The sequence below is a fragment of the Dipodomys ordii genome, unplaced genomic scaffold (assembly GCF_000151885.1).
Source record: "Dipodomys ordii isolate 6190 unplaced genomic scaffold, Dord_2.0 Scaffold191, whole genome shotgun sequence".
Taxonomy (NCBI): Eukaryota; Metazoa; Chordata; class Mammalia; order Rodentia; family Heteromyidae; genus Dipodomys; species Dipodomys ordii.
The window spans coordinates 691,987-708,737 of record NW_012267407.1 but is presented as its reverse complement, the minus strand read 5'-3'; the positions used below and the strand labels follow the sequence as shown (position 1 = coordinate 708,737).

Here is a 16,751-nt window from a genome sequence, read left to right as displayed (position 1 = left end):
AGGTCACCTGCCCGCAGGAGCCGCCGGGCCCTGTGCCCGCACCCACCGAACGGCCCTACAAGTGCGCCGAGTGCGGCAAGGCCTTCAAGGGCTCTTCGGGGCTGCGCTACCACCTGCGGGACCACACCGGCGAGCGGCCCTACCAGTGCGGCGAGTGTGGCAAGGCCTTCAAGCGCTCGTCGCTGCTCGCCATCCACCAGCGCGTGCACACCGGCCTGCGCGCCTTCGCTTGTGGCCAGTGCGGCCTCACCTTCAAGTGGTCCTCGCACTACCAATACCACCTGCGGCTGCACTCGGGCGAGCGGCCCTACGCTTGTGGGGACTGCGGCAAGGCCTTCCGCAACACCTCCTGCCTGCGGCGACACCGGCACGTGCACACAGGCGAGCGGCCCTACGCTTGTGGCGTGTGTGGCAAGAGCTTCGCGCAGACCTCCAACCTGCGTCAGCACCAGCGCGTGCACACGGGCGAGAGGCCCTTCCGCTGCCCGCTGTGCCCCAAGACCTTCACACACTCCTCCAACCTGTTGCTGCACCAGCGCACGCACTCGGCCGAGCGCCCTTTCTCCTGCCCTGTGTGTGGGCGTGGCTTCGTCATGGCCGCCTACCTGCAGCGCCACCTGAGGACGCACACGCCAGCCCCCGCGGCCGCGGCCCCGGCCCCCTCTGGTCCCCAGCCCCCAGCCTCGCTGGCCGCCGCCCAGGCTCCATTGGCCACCCAGGATGTCCACGTGCTCCCCCACCTCCAGGCCACGCTCTCCCTCGAGGTGGCGGGGAGCGCGGCCCCGGCTCCGGCGGCGCCCAACTCCCAGACGTTCCTCCTGGTGCAGACGGCCCAGGGCCTGCAGCTGATCCCCAGCAGCGTCCAGCCTCCCCCGCCCCCACCCGCACCCCCCAAGCTCATCCTGCTACCTCCCGCCACCGCCAGTGGGGGCTGCCCCGCCAGGCAGGGCCCCTGTGCGGCGGGGAAGGCCAGGCAGGGGACAGGGGTGATGTGGTTGCCTGGTCCTGGAGGTCTGGGGGTACAGGGGGGAGGCGGTGCAGTGGCCGGTGCGGGAGGGCAGAGCCTTATTGTTTTGCAGAATGTAGGAGTTGGAGAGGCAGGGCCACCGGAAGTGAGTGGGGTCCAGCTGCAGCCAGCGCAGGAAGTGACTACAGTCCAGCTGCAGCCTGCGCAGGAAGTGACCACGGTCCAGCTCCAGCCCCTGGCCAGCCAGCTTTCCAGTGCCAGTGGGGGAGCTGTGGCCACTGAGGCCCCGAACCTGCTGGTGGTTCAGGGCGGGGCGGCAGAGGAACTGCTCACGGGCCCAGGCCCAGGGGATGCCGGGGACGGTGAGGCCAGCGCCAGCATGGTCCAGGACGTGCTCTTCGAGACACTACAGACGGATGAGGGGTTGCAGAGTGTGCTGGTGCTGAGCGGCGCTGACGGGGAGCAGACGCGGCTGTGTGTGCAGGAGGTAGAGACCCTGGCCCCTGGGCTGACGGAGACCCCCGCCCCCAGCCCACCAGGACAGAAACTGCTCATCATCCGCAGCGCCCCCGCCACCGAGCTGCTGGACAGCAGCGGTGTCGGGCCCAGCACCACCACGCTGCAGCTCCTGGCCCCGCAGCCGCCGCCTGGCGCGGCCTCCGGCCCCGGGGGTCCACCCGCCACTCCCGCCTCCCAGATGTTACAGGTGGTCCCCGTGGGCTCCGGGCCTGGGGTCGGGGCCCCGCCGGGCCTGCCCGCCATCCAGATCGTGCAGACCCTGCCCGCGGTCCAGTTGGTGCACACGTTTTGAGGAAAGGCACCGGTTCATCTCCCCGCACAGACCCCCAGCCTTTTGCCCTCGGCCGGCTTGGCCCTGGGGTCAGGGACCTGCTGGCTGGGCTTGCTAATAAAGACCAGAAAGCCCTTTGTTTTGTCTTCTTGGGTAGAGGGAGCAGTTGGGGCTGTAGTCCTGGCTGGGAGCTTGCGGGCCCCCTTGGTTCTGGCGGGCGGGAGCCGAACTCGCTTGCTGGCCTTGGTGCCTCCTTGGAGGGGCCTTGGCTGTGGCGCGAGGCCTTGGAGTCAGGATGCTGGCTCTGTGATCTGTCCTCTGAAAACAGCGGGGCACTGCAGCCGCGCACCCCAGGTTGCCCCGACCCTTGACCCCTGACCCCTCCCTGAGGCCTCTGCACACTTGGTGCCCTAGGAGGGGGGGCGCTCTCCCTCCTCCCAGTGCTTACGTCTCCTAGCAACTAGGGATGGTGGGGTGGCCGGCCGGCGGCAGCGGCCCCCGCCGGCCAGTGGGCTAGGTATGTCCTCCGCCATGGTTCTCCGGGGTCTGTGAGATCCCCTCCAGCCCTCCCGCGCGGGGTTACGACTGCTGAGCCCCCTGGCGGCCACCGGGATGCCGCCCCTCCCGCCCACGTGGCAACGGTTGCTAAGGTCGGGCGTGGCCCCGCCCCTGCCGGCAGGGTGTGACGTCACTTCCGCCGGCGACCCCTTCTCGACCCTGCTCCCCTGCGTGGTATCAAAGGACCGACCCGTGGAGGTGCTCACGGGGCGGGGCGGGGCGGGGCGAGGTGGGGGCGGAGGGGCGCCGGGGGCCCGGACTGCGCTCCCGCCTGTGCAAGGGCAGACCGCTGCGGGCCACCGGGAGCAGGGTCCGGGGAAGGTCGCGGGGCTCCGGGGCCCCCGGAGGCCCGGCCCGGGAAATGCATCCCCCCACCCCAGCCTTGGTGCGTTTGCCTGATGCCGGGCTTGTTTCCACCAGGTGCGCCTCGCCAGCTCCCTCCCGGGGGCGGCAGCCGCGCGGCTGCTGATGGCTCCCAGCCACCTGTCGGTGCGAGAGATGAGGGAAGATGAGAAGCCTCTGGTACTGGAGATGCTGAAGGTGAGAGGCCGGCGGCGGGAAGGCAGCGAGCCAGTGGCGCCTCCGGAGCGGGGGTCTTCCTGAGCTGCTCCCTTCCCGGGGCGCCCGCGCTCTCTGACCTGCACCTCCACCACTCTGGCTTTCACTCGATGGCGAGGTGCAGGAGCTGAGGACCGGGCTCCCCTGGCTGCACTCGCCGGCCCAGTAAGCAGCCTGCTCGGACCCAGATTTGTGTGTGCATACCTGTGCTTGCCCCGGGCCTGAACTCGGCCTGGCAGAGTCTTTTGAGCTTTCTAGTATTCTAGTATTCTACCACTTGAGCCATAGCTCCACTTGCAGTTTTTTGGTTGTTAATTGGAGATAGGTCTCACAGATTTCCTACCTATCCCGGTTTTGAGCCTTAATCCTCAGATCTCAGCCTCCTGAGTTAGCTAGAACTGCAAGTGTGAGCCACCAAGGCCTGGCCTCTAGATTCTTCTGAGCAGATTCCATGGCCTTGGTTTCCCCATCCTATTCTGTTCCAGAACCCCCATCTTTCCAGAGTGACTTCCTGGGTGCCTCTTTCCAGTACCTCCCCGATTTGGAGGCCCCCAGGACTCCTCCCTCATCCACCACCATTCACTCACTCACTGGAAGCCCCACCCTGACCCCTGGCAAGGTCTAGCTCCTGTCCTAGCCTGGGCCCTCCAGTGTGATGGATGGCTGACCGCACCCCACTCCTACAGGCTGGCGTAAAGGACACGGAGAACCGTGTGGCCCTCCATGCTCTGACCCGGCCACCAGCCCTGCTCCTCTTGGCTGCAGCCAGCAGCGGCCTGCGCTTCGTCCTGGCCTCCTTCGCCCTCGCCCTCCTGCTGCCTGTGTTCCTGGCTGTGGCTGCTGTGAAGCTGGGCCTGCGGGCCCGCTGGGGCTCTCTGCCCCCACCAGGGGGCCTTGGGGGCCCCTGGGTTGCTGTTCGGGGCTCTGGTGATGTGTGTGGTGTGCTGGCACTCGCTCCCGGCACCCATGCGGGGGACGGTGCTCGGATTACCCGCTTGTCGGTCTCTCGTTGGCACCGCCGCCGGGGCGTGGGCCGGAGGCTGCTGGCCTTTGCTGAGGCCCGGGCTCGTGCCTGGGCCGGAGGCATGGGGGAGCCTCGAGCCCGGCTGGTGGTCCCCGTGGCCGTGGCAGCTTGGGGGGCGGCAGGGCTGCTGGAGGGCTGTGGTTACCAGGCTGAGAGTGGCTGGGGCTGCCTGGGCTACACGCTGGTGAGGGAGTTCAGCAAGGACTTGTGACGCAACCTCCGTGTGTCTTCTCATGGCCACGAGGGGTGCAGGAAGGGAGGCCCGCACGGAATGGGCACTTGTGAGCCAGGCACCTTGCCTTCTTTGCTCCCTCATGGCTTCCCCGACCCTCCCAACGCAGACCTGCTGAGGGCTAAAGACCCAGACACCCCTTCACCCAGTGCCCCAGTGCTGTCCCTCCCCCCCTCCCCTGGTGGTGTCTGAACTCAGAGCAGAATGGCTGTCTGAGCTCACCCCACCCACCCTGCCTCAGACTGCATGGGAAGTCTGTTTGTCTGTCCATCCACAGACATGGGAGGGATATTTGGGGGAGGGGAGAGTTAAAATTTGGCACAAGGTCCCCACTGGTGGGCACAGGGCCTTTGGATCATCTGGTTTTTTACACCCATTTGTTAATAAAGCCTGGAACCGCTATATGTCTGACTCTTCTCTGATGTCTTTTCCAGCCTGCTCTGGATCCCCCTTTCTGTCTGGCTCCTCCTCTACAAGTTGACATTAATTGTTGGCATTCGGGGGCTGGGCTTGGGAAGGCGGCCTGAGCTCACGGGTAGCCCCGTCCCCGCCAGGCCTTCTGACTCACGCTCCCCATTACCGAATTTTTTCCTCTTGCAGCTGCCTGCCGGGATTGTGTGTGTGTGTGTGTGTGCGCGCGCGTAAGAGTGCAGATCCCTTTTTCCCTATCCAAGCTGTGACCCTTGGTCCTTGCATCTCTCTTTCCCCCTTTTGAAAACTCTTACTTTCAGCTACTCCAATGAGGATGGGAGGCTTCCCGTTGAAGCCCACCAATGGTGGGCATTGAGTGGGGAGAGGGGCTTCTCAGCCTTCCTCATCCAGGAAGTCCTTCCTTGTATCTGGCTAGAACCCCCCTTGCTACTGAAGGAGTGCCCAGATCTTCCTGCCCTAGCCACACTTCCGTGGCTGGACAAGAGAGGAGGCTGGAGGATGTGCCCCTGCCCTAGCCATTCCCCGAAGCTCAGGCCTGTCCCTTCTCCCACCCTGCCAGCCCCAAGCAGCCCAGAGCACAGGGCTGTAGGCGCTGCCTGGCCGTCTTCGTGGGTGTCGGTAGTCGGACACCTCTTGCCTGCCCCCTCCCCCAGCTCAGCTGGCCTGCCCCCTTCCCCCTCCAGTCCCTTACCCCTCCCTGCAGCCTCTTTCCCTCCTGGCAAAGCCTCCAGCCTGCTTGCTGCTGCTGTCCAGGGCGCCGGCAGGCCAGGCGCTTCCCTCCCTCTCCCAAGCCACCTCCTCTTCCCCTGCCCTCCCCTGCCCTCCTTCCCTCTCACCCTGCCTTGTCCCCTGCCCTGGAATCTGCAAACATGAGGGTCTTGGCCTGTCTCCTTGGTGAGTGATCCACCCCCACTCCCTGGGCAGCTGGGGACCTGACCCCCACCTCTGACCTCTTAGCTCATGCAGTTTAGGGTCGGGCTTCCTGATGCTGCTCCTGGGGCTCTGGGATGCCCTGACATCTGGCTGGCTGAGGGACTCAGCCTGCTGCCTGCCAGCTCCCCCCCCCCGCCTCCCGCCCCAGCAAGCCCAGGAATTGCCCCCAGCTCAGGGGGCATCACAGGCACAGCTCTGACTTTGGGGGCCAAGCATTTGGGGCCCCACCCCAAGGATCTGTAGCTAATCCTGGTGCTGTGCCCAAAGTCTGCTACTTCTCAGCAAGAGGATTTCTGGCCCTGAGGAGCAGGAGGGCTGGATGTCTGCGACGGGGGTGGGGTAGGGGACTGTGTATGTGGGGGCGGGGGTGTCCTCATGCCACCTTCCCACCTCCCTGCAGCAGTACTGGTGAGGATCCAGGCTGTGGGTAAGTGTCCCCTCTCCTCCCATCTGACCCCCTACCCGCCACCCCCCCCCACAGCCCCAAGCATACCTCTGAGAGTCCTGGCCTGCCCCTCCCCACCCTGGACCTGATCAGGGCACCTTGACCAGGGTCCCTTGAAGGGAGGGTTAACATCCCTGGGAAAATCCTCAACACCCAGGAGGCTGGTCTAGCAGCCAGGATGGCTTGGCCCCTGGTGGCACCCTGCAGGACAGTCCCCTGTCAGCCCTCAAGGGCCCCCCCACCCCCGGCTTCAGGTCTCAGCCATGGTCCTGCTGGGGGGGGGGTCACAGCTTTGCCCTCTCCCCCTCTCCTCCCCAGAGCGGCTGCGCCTGGCCGACGGCCCCCACAGCTGCGCAGGCCGACTAGAGGTGTGGCATGGTGGGCGCTGGGGCACTGTGTGTGACGATGGCTGGGACCTGCGGGATGCGACAGTGGCCTGCCGGGAGCTGGGCTGTGGGGCCGCGCTGGCGGCCCCCGGGGGCGCCTTCTTCGGGGAGGGCACGGGCCCCGTGTGGCTCAGTGAGCTAGCCTGCCGGGGCAGTGAGGGACAGCTGGGCCTGTGCCTGCCCCGGGGCTGGAAGCCCCACATCTGTTCTCACGAGGAGGACGCAGGCGTTGTCTGTGCGGGTGAGGAGCCAATGATGACCTGGGGACCCCAAGGCCTTACCCCCCCCCACAAGCCTGCACATCCCTGTGTGTTCCATGCCCCGGGGCCCAGGCATCTCCTGCCCCGTGGGTCCCCCAATGTAATAGGCAGAGACGGCCCTCTGCCCCTCGGGGTCTGTCTTCTCCTAGGTCAGCGAGCTGCCAGCTCCGGAGACCACTCGATGTCCCCCCCAGAAGGAGAGCTGTGGCCGGGGCCTTCTGGGGAGCTGAGCCCTGGTTCAGAGGAGTCCCTGGCGACTCATGGTGAGGCCGGCCCCTGTGCCAGCCCTCCTGGCTGAGCCCTGAGGATGGGGACCCCTCGCCCTGGACCCCACAGAAAGCCCCCAGATCGGACTGGAAACCTGTCTCCTTCCCAGCCCCCCACCAGGCTGGGAGCCCACAGAGCAGCCCCCGGAAGAAGAGCCCCCGGCTGCCCAAACAGGTCAAGTCTACCCGGGCCCCTCTACTGACCACTGGAGCCCCCCGCCAGGGTGAGACCCCGTCTGCCTCCCCAGTCTCCCTGGCTCTGGGCCTGACTAAGTAGAGGAGCCCCATAGCCTGTTTCTGGCTGCAGTGTCTCCTGTACCCCACCTTGGAGATCCAGACCCAGCCCTCTTCTGCCCGGCCCCTCCACTGCCCTAGTGTGTGGCCCACTGAGACTGTGATTCCTTCCCTGACCTCTCAGACCTCTCTGCTTTCCAGGCCTCAGTTTCCCTAGGCGGGTGGTGCCACTTCCTCCAAGTTGGGCTCAGATGCAGCCCATCTTCCCCATCCCTGGTCCTCCCCATCTGTCCCCCCAGAGCGGCTGCGCCTGGTCTCTGGCCCCCACAGCTGCACCGGCCGCCTGGAGGTGTGGCACGGTGGGCGCTGGGGCACGGTGTGTGATGACGGCTGGGACCTGCGGGATGCAGCCGTGGCCTGCCGGGAGCTGGGCTGCGGGGCTGCGCTGGCCGCCCCCGGGGGAGCTCGCTTTGGGCCCGGCGCGGGGCCGGTGTGGATGGATGATGTGGGGTGTGGAGGGGGCGAGCAGGCCCTCCGCGACTGCCCACGAAGCCCCTGGGGCCGGAGCAACTGCGACCACAGCGAGGATGCAGGGCTGGTCTGCACAGGTACGTGGGCCCCTCCCTGTGTGGCCAGGGTGAGTGAGTGTTCAGGGGCACCGTCCTTTCTCTTCCTCTTCCTGTTTCCTGTGGGTGGAACTCCCTCTGCTCACCCACCTGTTCCTCCAGAGTCTCCCTGTCCTCCCTCCCCATCTCTGCAGGCCCCGCGCCCCGGCTGCGCCTGGCCGATGGCCCCCACGGCTGCGCAGGACGCCTGGAGGTGTGGCACGGCGGGCGCTGGGGCTCCGTGTGTGACGACGCCTGGGACCTGCGGGATGCTGCGGTGGCCTGCCAGGAGCTGGGCTGTGGGGCCGCGCTGGCTGCCCCCGGGGGCGCCTTCTTTGGGGAGGGCACGGGCCCCATTGTCTTGGATGACCTCCGGTGTCGGGGAAATGAGACGGCCTTGAGATTCTGCCCAGCCAGGCCCTGGGGCCAGCATGACTGCCACCATCGTGAGGACGCGGGTGCTGTGTGTGATGGTGAGGGGCATGAGGGGCCAACGCGGGTGCTGTGTGTGATGGTGAGGGGCATAAGGGGCCAAGAGGAGGAGCTCAGCCTCCCAAGTGACTGGGATGACAGGTGTGAGCCGCCTAGTACCTGGCTGGAGGCATATTTATAGGTGCAGCAGGCAGGGACACCACTCCGCAGTGTGCTCCTGCTCAAATAGGGCCGGTGGAGAATGACCCAGCCCAAAATGGCAGCCCCACACAGGTGCAGGCTCAGCCCTCTGCCTGGCCTCCTGTATCCAGGCAGAAGCCAGCCTCTGGCCCTCCACCCTCCCCACCTTCCCCTGGTTATACTCTCTCTCCTGCCCACCTGCCAGGGCATGGGAGGCTCAGGCTGTGTCAGGGAACAGGGTGGCAGCCATATTTGTTTCCCCGCCCCAGGTATGCCCCTTGGCTTCGTGCCCCCCACGGCCCCTGCTGCAGGCAGCAATGGCTCAGCGCCCAGGGAGGCACTGCCCCGACCCCCTTTGGTCACACCGACTCCAGGCTCAGCGGGCAGCACCCCTCCTCCGGCCTCTCCCACAGTCCCTCTGGAACCCGGGCCTGAAGCAGGTGAGTCTGGTCCCTCCCTGTCCCTAGCGGTGACAGCCCTGCAGAGGAGGGGCTCTGGCAAAGGTAGGGAGTGGAACTCCAGCCATGCTGGGTTTGTTTGCTGCTCTGGTCCGAAGCCTGCACTCATCAGCTGTGCATAACCCAGACTCTTCAGGGCTCTCACTCCGGCCACTCACTCCACATCACTAAGCAGATGAACCCCCGTGGGGCAGGGCAGGGAGACCAAGGCACAGTCAGTGGGGAGGAGCAGGAACACCAGAGCAAGATTTGAGACTTCAGCCCAGCTTTGTGGAGAGACATGACAGAGCCAGGCCAGAGGCTGAGGGGCACAGGCATACCCATCAGACAGTGAGGCCTCAGGATGTGGTGCCTGGTCACAAGGCATTGTTAGCTGGACACAGTGGCTCACACCTAGAATCCTAGCCACTTGAGAGACCGAAGAGTCCATGATCATAGAATCATGGTTTGAGACCAGCAAGGTCAAAAAATAAGTTATAAGACTCCATCTCAGCTGGGTGCCAGTGGCTCACGCCTGTCATCCTAGCTGCTTAGGAGGCTGAGATCTGAGGCTCGAGGTTCAAAGCCAGGCCAGGCAGGAAAGTCTGGGAGACTCTTATCTCCAATAAACCACCAGAAAACCAGAAGTGGCGCTGTAGCTCAAGTGGTAGAGCGCTAGCCTTGAACTGAAGAGCAGAGGCCCAGAGTTCAAGCCCCATGACAGACCAAAAAAAAAAAAAGAATCTCATGGACTTTCCTGCCTGGGCTGGCTTTGAACCTTGATCCTCAGATGTCAGCCTCCTGAGTAGCTAAGATTATAGGCATGAGCCACCAGCGCCCAGCAATATGAGACTCTTGTCTATAATTAACCACCAAAAAGCTGTAAGTGGAGCTGTGGCTCAAGTGGTAGAGCAGCAGCCTTGAGTACAAATGCTCATGAAGTAGAACTGTGGTTCAAATGACAAAACACTAGACTTGAGTGAAAAAAAAAAAAGATAGCGGGCTGGGAATGTGGCTTAACAGTAAAGTGTTCACCTAGCATGCATGAAGCCCTGGGTTCCATTCCTCAGTACCACATACACAGAAAAAGCTGGAAGTGGTGCTGTGGCTCAAGAGGTAGAGCGCTAGCCTTGAGCAAAAGAGGCTCAGGGACAGCGCCCAGGCCCTGAGTTCAAGCTCCAGGACTGGCAGAAAAAAAAAAAAAGTGACTTTCCTGCTCAAGCTGGCTTCAAACCTTGATCCTCAGATCTCAGCCTCCATAGTAGCTAGGATTACAGGAGGAAGGGAGGACAGAAGGAAGGAGAGCTGAGATGGAAAGCAGAGTGGGCAGAAGGAAGAGTGAGGCTGGGTGGAGTCCCAGCCTTTGATCTTTGCCTCTTCTCTCTCCCAGGTGCCCCACAGCTGCGCCTGGTGGCCGGGCCCAGCAGGTGCTCCGGCCGGCTGGAGGTGTGGCACAGCGGGCGCTGGGGGACTGTGTGTGATGACAGTTGGGACTTGCGGGACGCAGCCGTGGTCTGCCGGGAGCTGGGGTGCGAGGGCCCTCGGCAGCCAGACCCCACAGCAGGCCGCTTTGGCTGGGGTGCAGGCCCCATCTGGCTGGATGATGTGGCCTGCGTGGGGACAGAGGCTTCGCTGTCCGACTGCCCCACGGCTCCCTGGGGAAAGCACAACTGCGCTCACAATGAGGATGTTGGGGTCACCTGCGTAGGTGAGGACCCCCAGCCATCTGGCCATGCCCGGAGGGCTTCCTGGAGATGGGACAGGAGTTCATTGGTGCCTCCTAAGTCCCAGCCAATTTGCACACAGGTGGCCGCATTCTAACTACATAGAAAGTTCTTGTTGGGCCAGGTACTGGTGGCTCATGCCTGTAATCCTAGCTACTCAGGTGGCTGAGATCTGAGGATCGTGGTTCAAGGCCAGCCCAGGCAGGAAAGTCTGTGAGACTCTTATCTCCAATTAACTACTCAAAAAAGCTGGAAATGGAGCTTTGGCTCAAGTGGTAGAGTGCTCGCCTTGAACAAAAAGAGGCTCAGGGACAGTGCTCAGGCCCAGAGTTCAAGCCCCAGGATTGGCAAAACAAAAAAAGAAAGTTTCGGTTGGTGACACTAGGCTCAGATATTTGGTATTTATTTATTTCCTCATTTATTGGTTTACATCTTTCTTTTTGGTCCTAGAACTGGGGTTTAAACTCAGGGTCTGTCCCTGTCCCTGAACTCTTTTGCTCAAGGCTGGCTGGCTGGAGACACATCTCCACTTGCAAGGTTTTTTTTTTTGTTTTTTGTTTTGTCAGTCATGGGGCTTGAATTCTGGGCCTGGGAGCTGTCCCTATGCTGTTCAGCTCAAGGCGAGCGTTCTAACGCTTGAGCCATAGCACCACTTCCAGTTTTCTAGTGGTTTATTGGAGATAAGAGTCTCCCAGACTTTCCTGCCAGGGCTGGCTTTAAACCTCGATCCTCAGATCTCAGCCTCCTGAGTAGCTAGGATTACAGGCGTGAGCCACCGGTGCCCAGCTTCCACTTGCAGTTTTTTGCTTGCTAATTGGAGATGAAGTCTGCCTAGGCTGGCTTTAACCTCAGATCCTCAGATCCTCAGATCTCAGCCTCCTGAGGAGCTGGGATTACAGGCCTACACCATCTGATAAGAGATGTGAGATATGAACTAGTGAAGAGTTAACAACTAAATGGGAGTTTGGGGACTGGCTGAGGCAGAGGGCTCTGGGTGACATCCAATCTCACCACCGTGTCTGGTGATGCCTTCTTCCTCCCCTCACCCTCTCCACCAGGGACCCCTGGCCTGGACACCATCTCAGACCCCTTCAGCTGGAGCTGGCTCCCTGGGCCAGGTGGGGATCAGGATGCATGGCTTCCAGGAGACCTGGCCACCAAGCCCTCTGCCAGTCTGACCCCCCGTGAGCTGGAGAAAACTACCACTAAGGCACCGGGGAAAACACCCAAGAGTACCAGGAAGTGGGTGACTAAACATGCCAAGAGACCAACACCTCAGCCCCCCAGGGTGCCAATCACAAAACGCGCCAGAGGCACCCAGAGTCCCCCAGAGCCAACCTCGCAGACTGCCACACCCCACACCACCACGGCCTTCCCAAAGCCAACTACGGAGCCCTCCGAAAGGCTGACCCCCGCAACTCCCCCCAGACTGGCCCCTGGGGAGGGGGCCTCCCTGGAGCCCTCTGCCCAGACTCCAGAAAGATCTTCAGAATCACCCAGCGACCTCTCCCCCTCCCTCACTAGTGCCCCCGGGGAGTCAGGTGAGTGGCAGGGAAGAGGTGGGGGTGGGGGGAGGCTGCCCCCCTTCCTGACCCACAAGCCTTCCACCCCCAGGCCCTTTCCGGCTTCGTCTGGCTGATGGGCCCAGCAGGTGCGCAGGCCGGCTGGAGGTGTGGCACGCTGGGCGCTGGGGGACCGTGTGCGATGACAGCTGGGACCTACGCGACGCGGACGTGGTCTGCCGGGAACTGGGCTGCGGAAATGTCCGGCCTCGGGTGGGTAAAACCCACTACGGGCCGGGATCGGGGCCTATTTGGCTGGATGACCTGGGCTGTAAGGGCAGCGAGACGTCGCTGATCGAATGCCTTTCTGGGCCGTGGGGCACTCACAACTGCGACCACGAGGAAGACGTGGGGCTCACCTGCACGGGTATGGGGGGACCCGTGGGCCGGCTGGGGGTGTGTGACCGACTGGGTGTGGCAGCCGGCAGAGGGTGGGGCCAGTGGAGGGTGGGTGGGGCCTGCAGGGGTGGGGCGGGGCTGATGGCAGGTGGGATGGGACCAGTGGGCAGAGCCGGTGGGCGGGCAGGGCTGGAAGGGGCGGGGCCCGGCAGGGGCTCGGGATCCCTCAGGAGGTCAGGAGCCGGTCAATGGCTGCCCTGTTCTCCCAAGGTTACACAGATGACCACGATTACCCCCCCTGGACCTGGGACCCCACCCCAGGAGAGGACCTGGGCAAAGAGATCACCACAGCAGTGGGGCCTGGACGCACTCTTTCCTGGGGCACCCTCCAGCACCCCAGAGCCCCATCCCCAGCAGTACGGCGCCCACCACACACAGGTGAGGACGCTGGACCAGGAGCTCAGGCCTTCCTCCCCGCCAGTCAGGGAGTCTGTGGGAGTCCCTGGAACCCTGGGCTCCTGAGCGGCTCTGACACCGGTCCTGGGCCTCTCCTCTCCCTCCCTCCCCCCCTCCATACATTTGTGCTGGTCCTGGCACTTGAACTCAAGGCCTGGGCACTGTCCCTTAGCTTTACCCCTCAAGGCTGGCGCTCTACTAGTCGAACCACAGCTTTACTGGCTTTTTGTTGGCTATGTAGAGATCGGAGTTTCGTGCACTTTCCTTCCCAGGCTGGCTTCAGAACGGCTCGGATTACTGGTGTGAGCCTCTGGTGCCCTGCCTGCCTGGGTTCTTGAACTTACCCTGCCTTGTGTGTAGTATGGGGAACTGTCTTAACAAGACCCTTGTGTAGAAAATGGGAGGGGGGACTTCCAGGCACCCAGGCATGGCTGTCTAGCGTAAGGCTCTGTAAGCATAACCTCAGAAAGAGAGAAGCCAGCGCTGGCTTCGATTCCTGGGTCGTAACAGCGCACAGCTGTCCCTGCAGCTCCTCAGATGGGACCGGGGTCCTAGGCCCAGCAGGCAAAAGTGGGACTTAAATCACCCCCTCCTGCATCGCCCTAAAACCGACCCTCTGCTGTTTCTGCACCCCGAAGTGTCTCCCCCCATGCCTGAGACCCCTGGTTCCTCACCGCCCTCTTCTCTGGGTCCACTGTTCTGGCTCTGCTCTCGCCTATGTGCGGCAGCGGCCGCCAGGGGGCGCCCGAGCGCCGGTGAGGCGGGAAACTGGGGGCGGGACACGTCTGCCGGCGACTCCTAACGTCACCGACGCCCGCGTCTTCCCACTGGTGGGCTTCTGGAGGGCAGGCTGGCTGTCCATTGGTGGGTTTCTGGTGGGCGGGGCAGGCTGACCACGGAACCCGGTCCTGTGCCCTTCCAGGTTCCCCGCGGGAGCGGCAGCGCAACACTGGCCGGACAGTGGCCCCGGCCACGGCCACAACCCCGACCCCGACCCCGACCCCGTCGCCCTCCTCCGGCTGGCTGCGGCCCTCCAGCCCACCGCTGACCTCGGGTTCCACGCCACGACTCCTCCCCAGCTCGACCGAAAAGCAGGTGGTGACTGGGGATCCCCCCGACGCCTCGTCCGCCACCGGCCGGCCCTTCCCGACGCGGCCTGGCCTGGCCCTGCCCACCCCCGACTCCGGGGGACTTCCGGCGCTGGCCCCGGGGCACCCCTCCACCCCGCCGGCCTCCCATGCCCCTGCACTGTCCCCAGAGATGCCCTCTTTCCCTACCCCCGAGCTGTCCCCGGGGTCTGACACGCCACACACCCCCACTGCGGTCCCAGAACCTTCTGGATCCCCAGACCTCTCCTCCAGCCCAACCCTTACTACCCCCAACCTCACCACGACTCCTGATCCCAGGACCGCCCACCCAACCACAGCCCCTCACCCTTCTACCACTCCTAATCACATGACCACCCACTCCTCCACGACCCCTCACCCCACGACCACCTACTCTTCCACTACCCCTCACCCTATGACCACCCACCCCTCCACAACCCCTCACCCCACGACCACCCACCCCAACACCAGCCCCTACACCACAACCCCCCACCCCAACACCAGTCCTCAGCCGTCCCCCACCACGCCCTCTACCAGTACTCCAGGCCCCACCCCAACTCTTGTGGCCACCGGTAATTCCCTCCCAGCCCCCCTGAGGACAGAACCTTCCTCTGCCACCCCACCTCTGAGGGCCCCACCCAGCTTGCACACCTCATTGATGCCATCTATGGGGTCCCCTCCCAACCCTGTGTCTCAGAGGCCAAGCCCTGAGGCCTGGGTAGCTGCCGAGCCCAGCCTCTCTGAGTCCTCTGCAGCCTCCAGCGCAGACCCCACATCTCCTGAAAACCCGAAACAGTACAGGAGCCAGGCTCCTAGATCAAGCCATCCTCCCACCCAGAGTTTCCACTCGGCCTCTGACCCCACTGTGATTTCGGGTCCCCACCCGGCCACCTCAGCCCAGCCCTTGGACTCCCCTGAACAGATAACCGTGGGTCTGAGCCCGGGTCCTCTTGGTCCCTGTGTGGCCCCTGCACCCCCTGTCAGGGTCATGGCTTGTGAGCCCCCTGCCTTGGCAGAGCTGGTGGCTGCGGTGCGGGAGGTGGGGGGGCAGCTGCAGAGGCTGACCTGGGCTCTGGAACAGGACCGGCAGGAGCGCCAGGCCTTGGGGCTGGGCCTGGTCCAGCTGGTAGAGGCTGCCCAGGGTCTGGGGCAGCTGGGGGAGGCGGTAAAGAGGCTGGTGGAGGTGACACGGCCTCCCAGCACCCCTGAGCCCCCTGTCACCACCCCTGAGGAGGAGAGGCCTCTGAGGGGAGATGTGTGAGCACTCCAGAACTTGGAGGCTTCAGGGCTCCTCAAGAAAAAAAAAAAAAGCATTCAATTACAAACAAGAGTGAAGGATGTTTCTGGTGGCCTAGGTGGGCTCTGGAGAGAGAATCAGATTGATCTTGATTCATGCACACTGCTGGTGCCATGCATGATCGTGACGGTGATGTGAAATGATGATCATGATGGCGGTGATGGTGTCGGTAAAGGTGGTGATGAAGCTGGTGGTGGTGGTGATGATTAGCAGATGACACTATGGTGGCTCGCACGGTGACTGTGGCTGTGCTGATGGGAATCGTGATGATGATTGTGATGGGGAGCTCCCAGTGACATCAGGGGAGGAGAGATTTCAGTCTGTGCCCCAGGCTGGCTATGAACTTGCGATCCTCCTGCCTCGGCTTCCCAAGTGTTGGGAGCACAGGTGCACGCCGCCTTGCCTGACTTCGCGGGCATCTTGGAGTGAGCGGCACCACCACCACCCCCGTTACCACCGTGACACCTGTCTATCTGTGGGAGCTCCAGGGTCAGGCTGTGTGTCACCCATCTTCATCAGCACCTGCTGGGGACGGTTCTGCTTCCACAGCGCAGCAGACGGGGATGAGGCCAGGTTCAGCCTGGCCAGGATGGGTGGGAGCCAGTCCCTGTGCCCCTCAGTCCACATCCCCTGCCTATAAAAGGGGGTAATAATAGCTGATTCCTCGTGGGGCTATGGCGACGGCTGGATGGTAAGCAAGTCTTTGAGTGGACTTAGGGAGTGCTTGGCCTTGTGGTCAGCTTCAAAAATGATCTACTGTCCTGTTTTATGGACCTGAACACCATGGTGCAGAGGGGGGCAGGGCTGCAGGGTCCCAGGGCACACAGGGCCCTTGGTGGGCAGCCAGCCCTGTCTGCTGGGGACAGATACACTCCTGTGGGACAGCGGCTGGCCTCAAGCCCTGGCCAGGCCAGGTCTAGCAGGGGGGAAGCTGCTAGTTTTCCTTCTGTCTGTGAACCTCAATATTCTCCTCTGTAAAATTGGACCAGGGTGACTGTGAGGGTAGAATGAGTGAGTGTGGAAGGCCATGTGCACACTTAGCCAGAGTGCCTCTGAGTGTGCTTCTCCATGTCCACGGCCATGCAGATTCCTGATATGCTCTGTCCAGCCCTGCGAGAGAGGGGCTTTGATCCCCATTTTAGAAGGGACTCAGGCTCTGAGAGGACAGGCACAGGCCTGCAGTCACACAGCAGGGCTGAGACTTGATCCCAGAACGAGACAGACATTTCCCTGCTTGGATCTTGTTTTAGGGTTCCAATGAAAGACTTGCACAACTTCCTGTCCCTCTGAGTGGCTTTGAGGATGCCCCTTTGCATCTCTGATCTTGTGTGCTGGTCTATAAATTGGAGGGTGACAAGAAGAGTCCCCACCCAGATCTGGCTCCTGCCGCCTCTCACAGGAATCACCGCTGCCGCCACATCCTCTTCTCAGCCAGAGTGTGGCTCAGAGGTCACCGAAGGCGACGGAGGTTGGCGCAAAGGCCAGCTGGGTCCAGTTACTTGTGGGACAGAGAGCTGGGTAATTCTGG

At 63.1% G+C, this 16,751-nt stretch overlaps 3 protein-coding genes across 4 annotated transcripts in view; all 3 read left to right on the top strand.

Moving 5' to 3' along the window:
* Nucleotides 1–1,877, top strand: part of Znf628 (zinc finger protein 628) — a 3,409-nt gene extending 1,532 nt beyond the window's left edge. The window contains exon 2 of the mRNA XM_013034527.1: nucleotides 3–1,877. Within this exon, the coding sequence (XP_012889981.1) occupies nucleotides 3–1,778 (1,776 nt within the window). The 3' untranslated portion in view covers nucleotides 1,779–1,877. The remainder of the gene's footprint in view (nucleotides 1–2) is intronic.
* Nat14 (N-acetyltransferase 14 (GCN5-related, putative)) overlaps nucleotides 1–4,507 on the top strand; it is a 9,617-nt gene extending 5,110 nt beyond the window's left edge. Inside the window, exons 1-3 of one of the 2 annotated variants that reach the window (XM_013034572.1) lie at nucleotides 2,469–2,513; nucleotides 2,736–2,855; nucleotides 3,560–4,507. In XM_013034572.1, the coding sequence (XP_012890026.1) occupies nucleotides 2,784–2,855; nucleotides 3,560–4,108 (621 nt within the window). In that variant the 5' untranslated portion in view covers nucleotides 2,469–2,513; nucleotides 2,736–2,783 and the 3' untranslated portion in view covers nucleotides 4,109–4,507. Of the gene's footprint in view, nucleotides 1–2,468; nucleotides 2,514–2,735; nucleotides 2,856–3,559 lie in introns of those variants that run through there. The other variant, XM_013034573.1, reaches the window with a different exon arrangement.
* Nucleotides 4,508–5,430: 923 nt separating this feature from the next.
* On the top strand, nucleotides 5,431–15,187 carry Ssc5d (scavenger receptor cysteine rich family, 5 domains). Its single transcript, XM_013034526.1, has 13 exons — nucleotides 5,431–5,455; nucleotides 5,895–5,921; nucleotides 6,258–6,566; nucleotides 6,735–6,848; nucleotides 6,962–7,075; nucleotides 7,385–7,693; nucleotides 7,846–8,163; nucleotides 8,572–8,742; nucleotides 10,130–10,447; nucleotides 11,522–12,004; nucleotides 12,078–12,392; nucleotides 12,635–12,802; nucleotides 13,743–15,187. The coding sequence occupies exons 1-13, from the start codon at nucleotides 5,431–5,433 to the stop codon at nucleotides 15,185–15,187; spliced, it is 4,116 nt and encodes a 1,371-aa protein (XP_012889980.1).
* Nucleotides 15,188–16,751: the final 1,564 nt, after the last annotated feature.

Excerpts from the sequence above, each read along its gene's own strand:
- Ssc5d (XM_013034526.1), top strand. The coding sequence starts at position 5,431 with ATGAGGGTCTTGGCCTGTCTCCTTG. Across the intron at positions 6,567-6,734 it reads CGCAGGCGTTGTCTGTGCGG|GTCAGCGAGCTGCCAGCTCC; the intron begins GTGAGGAGCCAA and ends GTCTTCTCCTAG. Across the intron at positions 7,694-7,845 it reads TGCAGGGCTGGTCTGCACAG|GCCCCGCGCCCCGGCTGCGC; the intron begins GTACGTGGGCCC and ends CCATCTCTGCAG.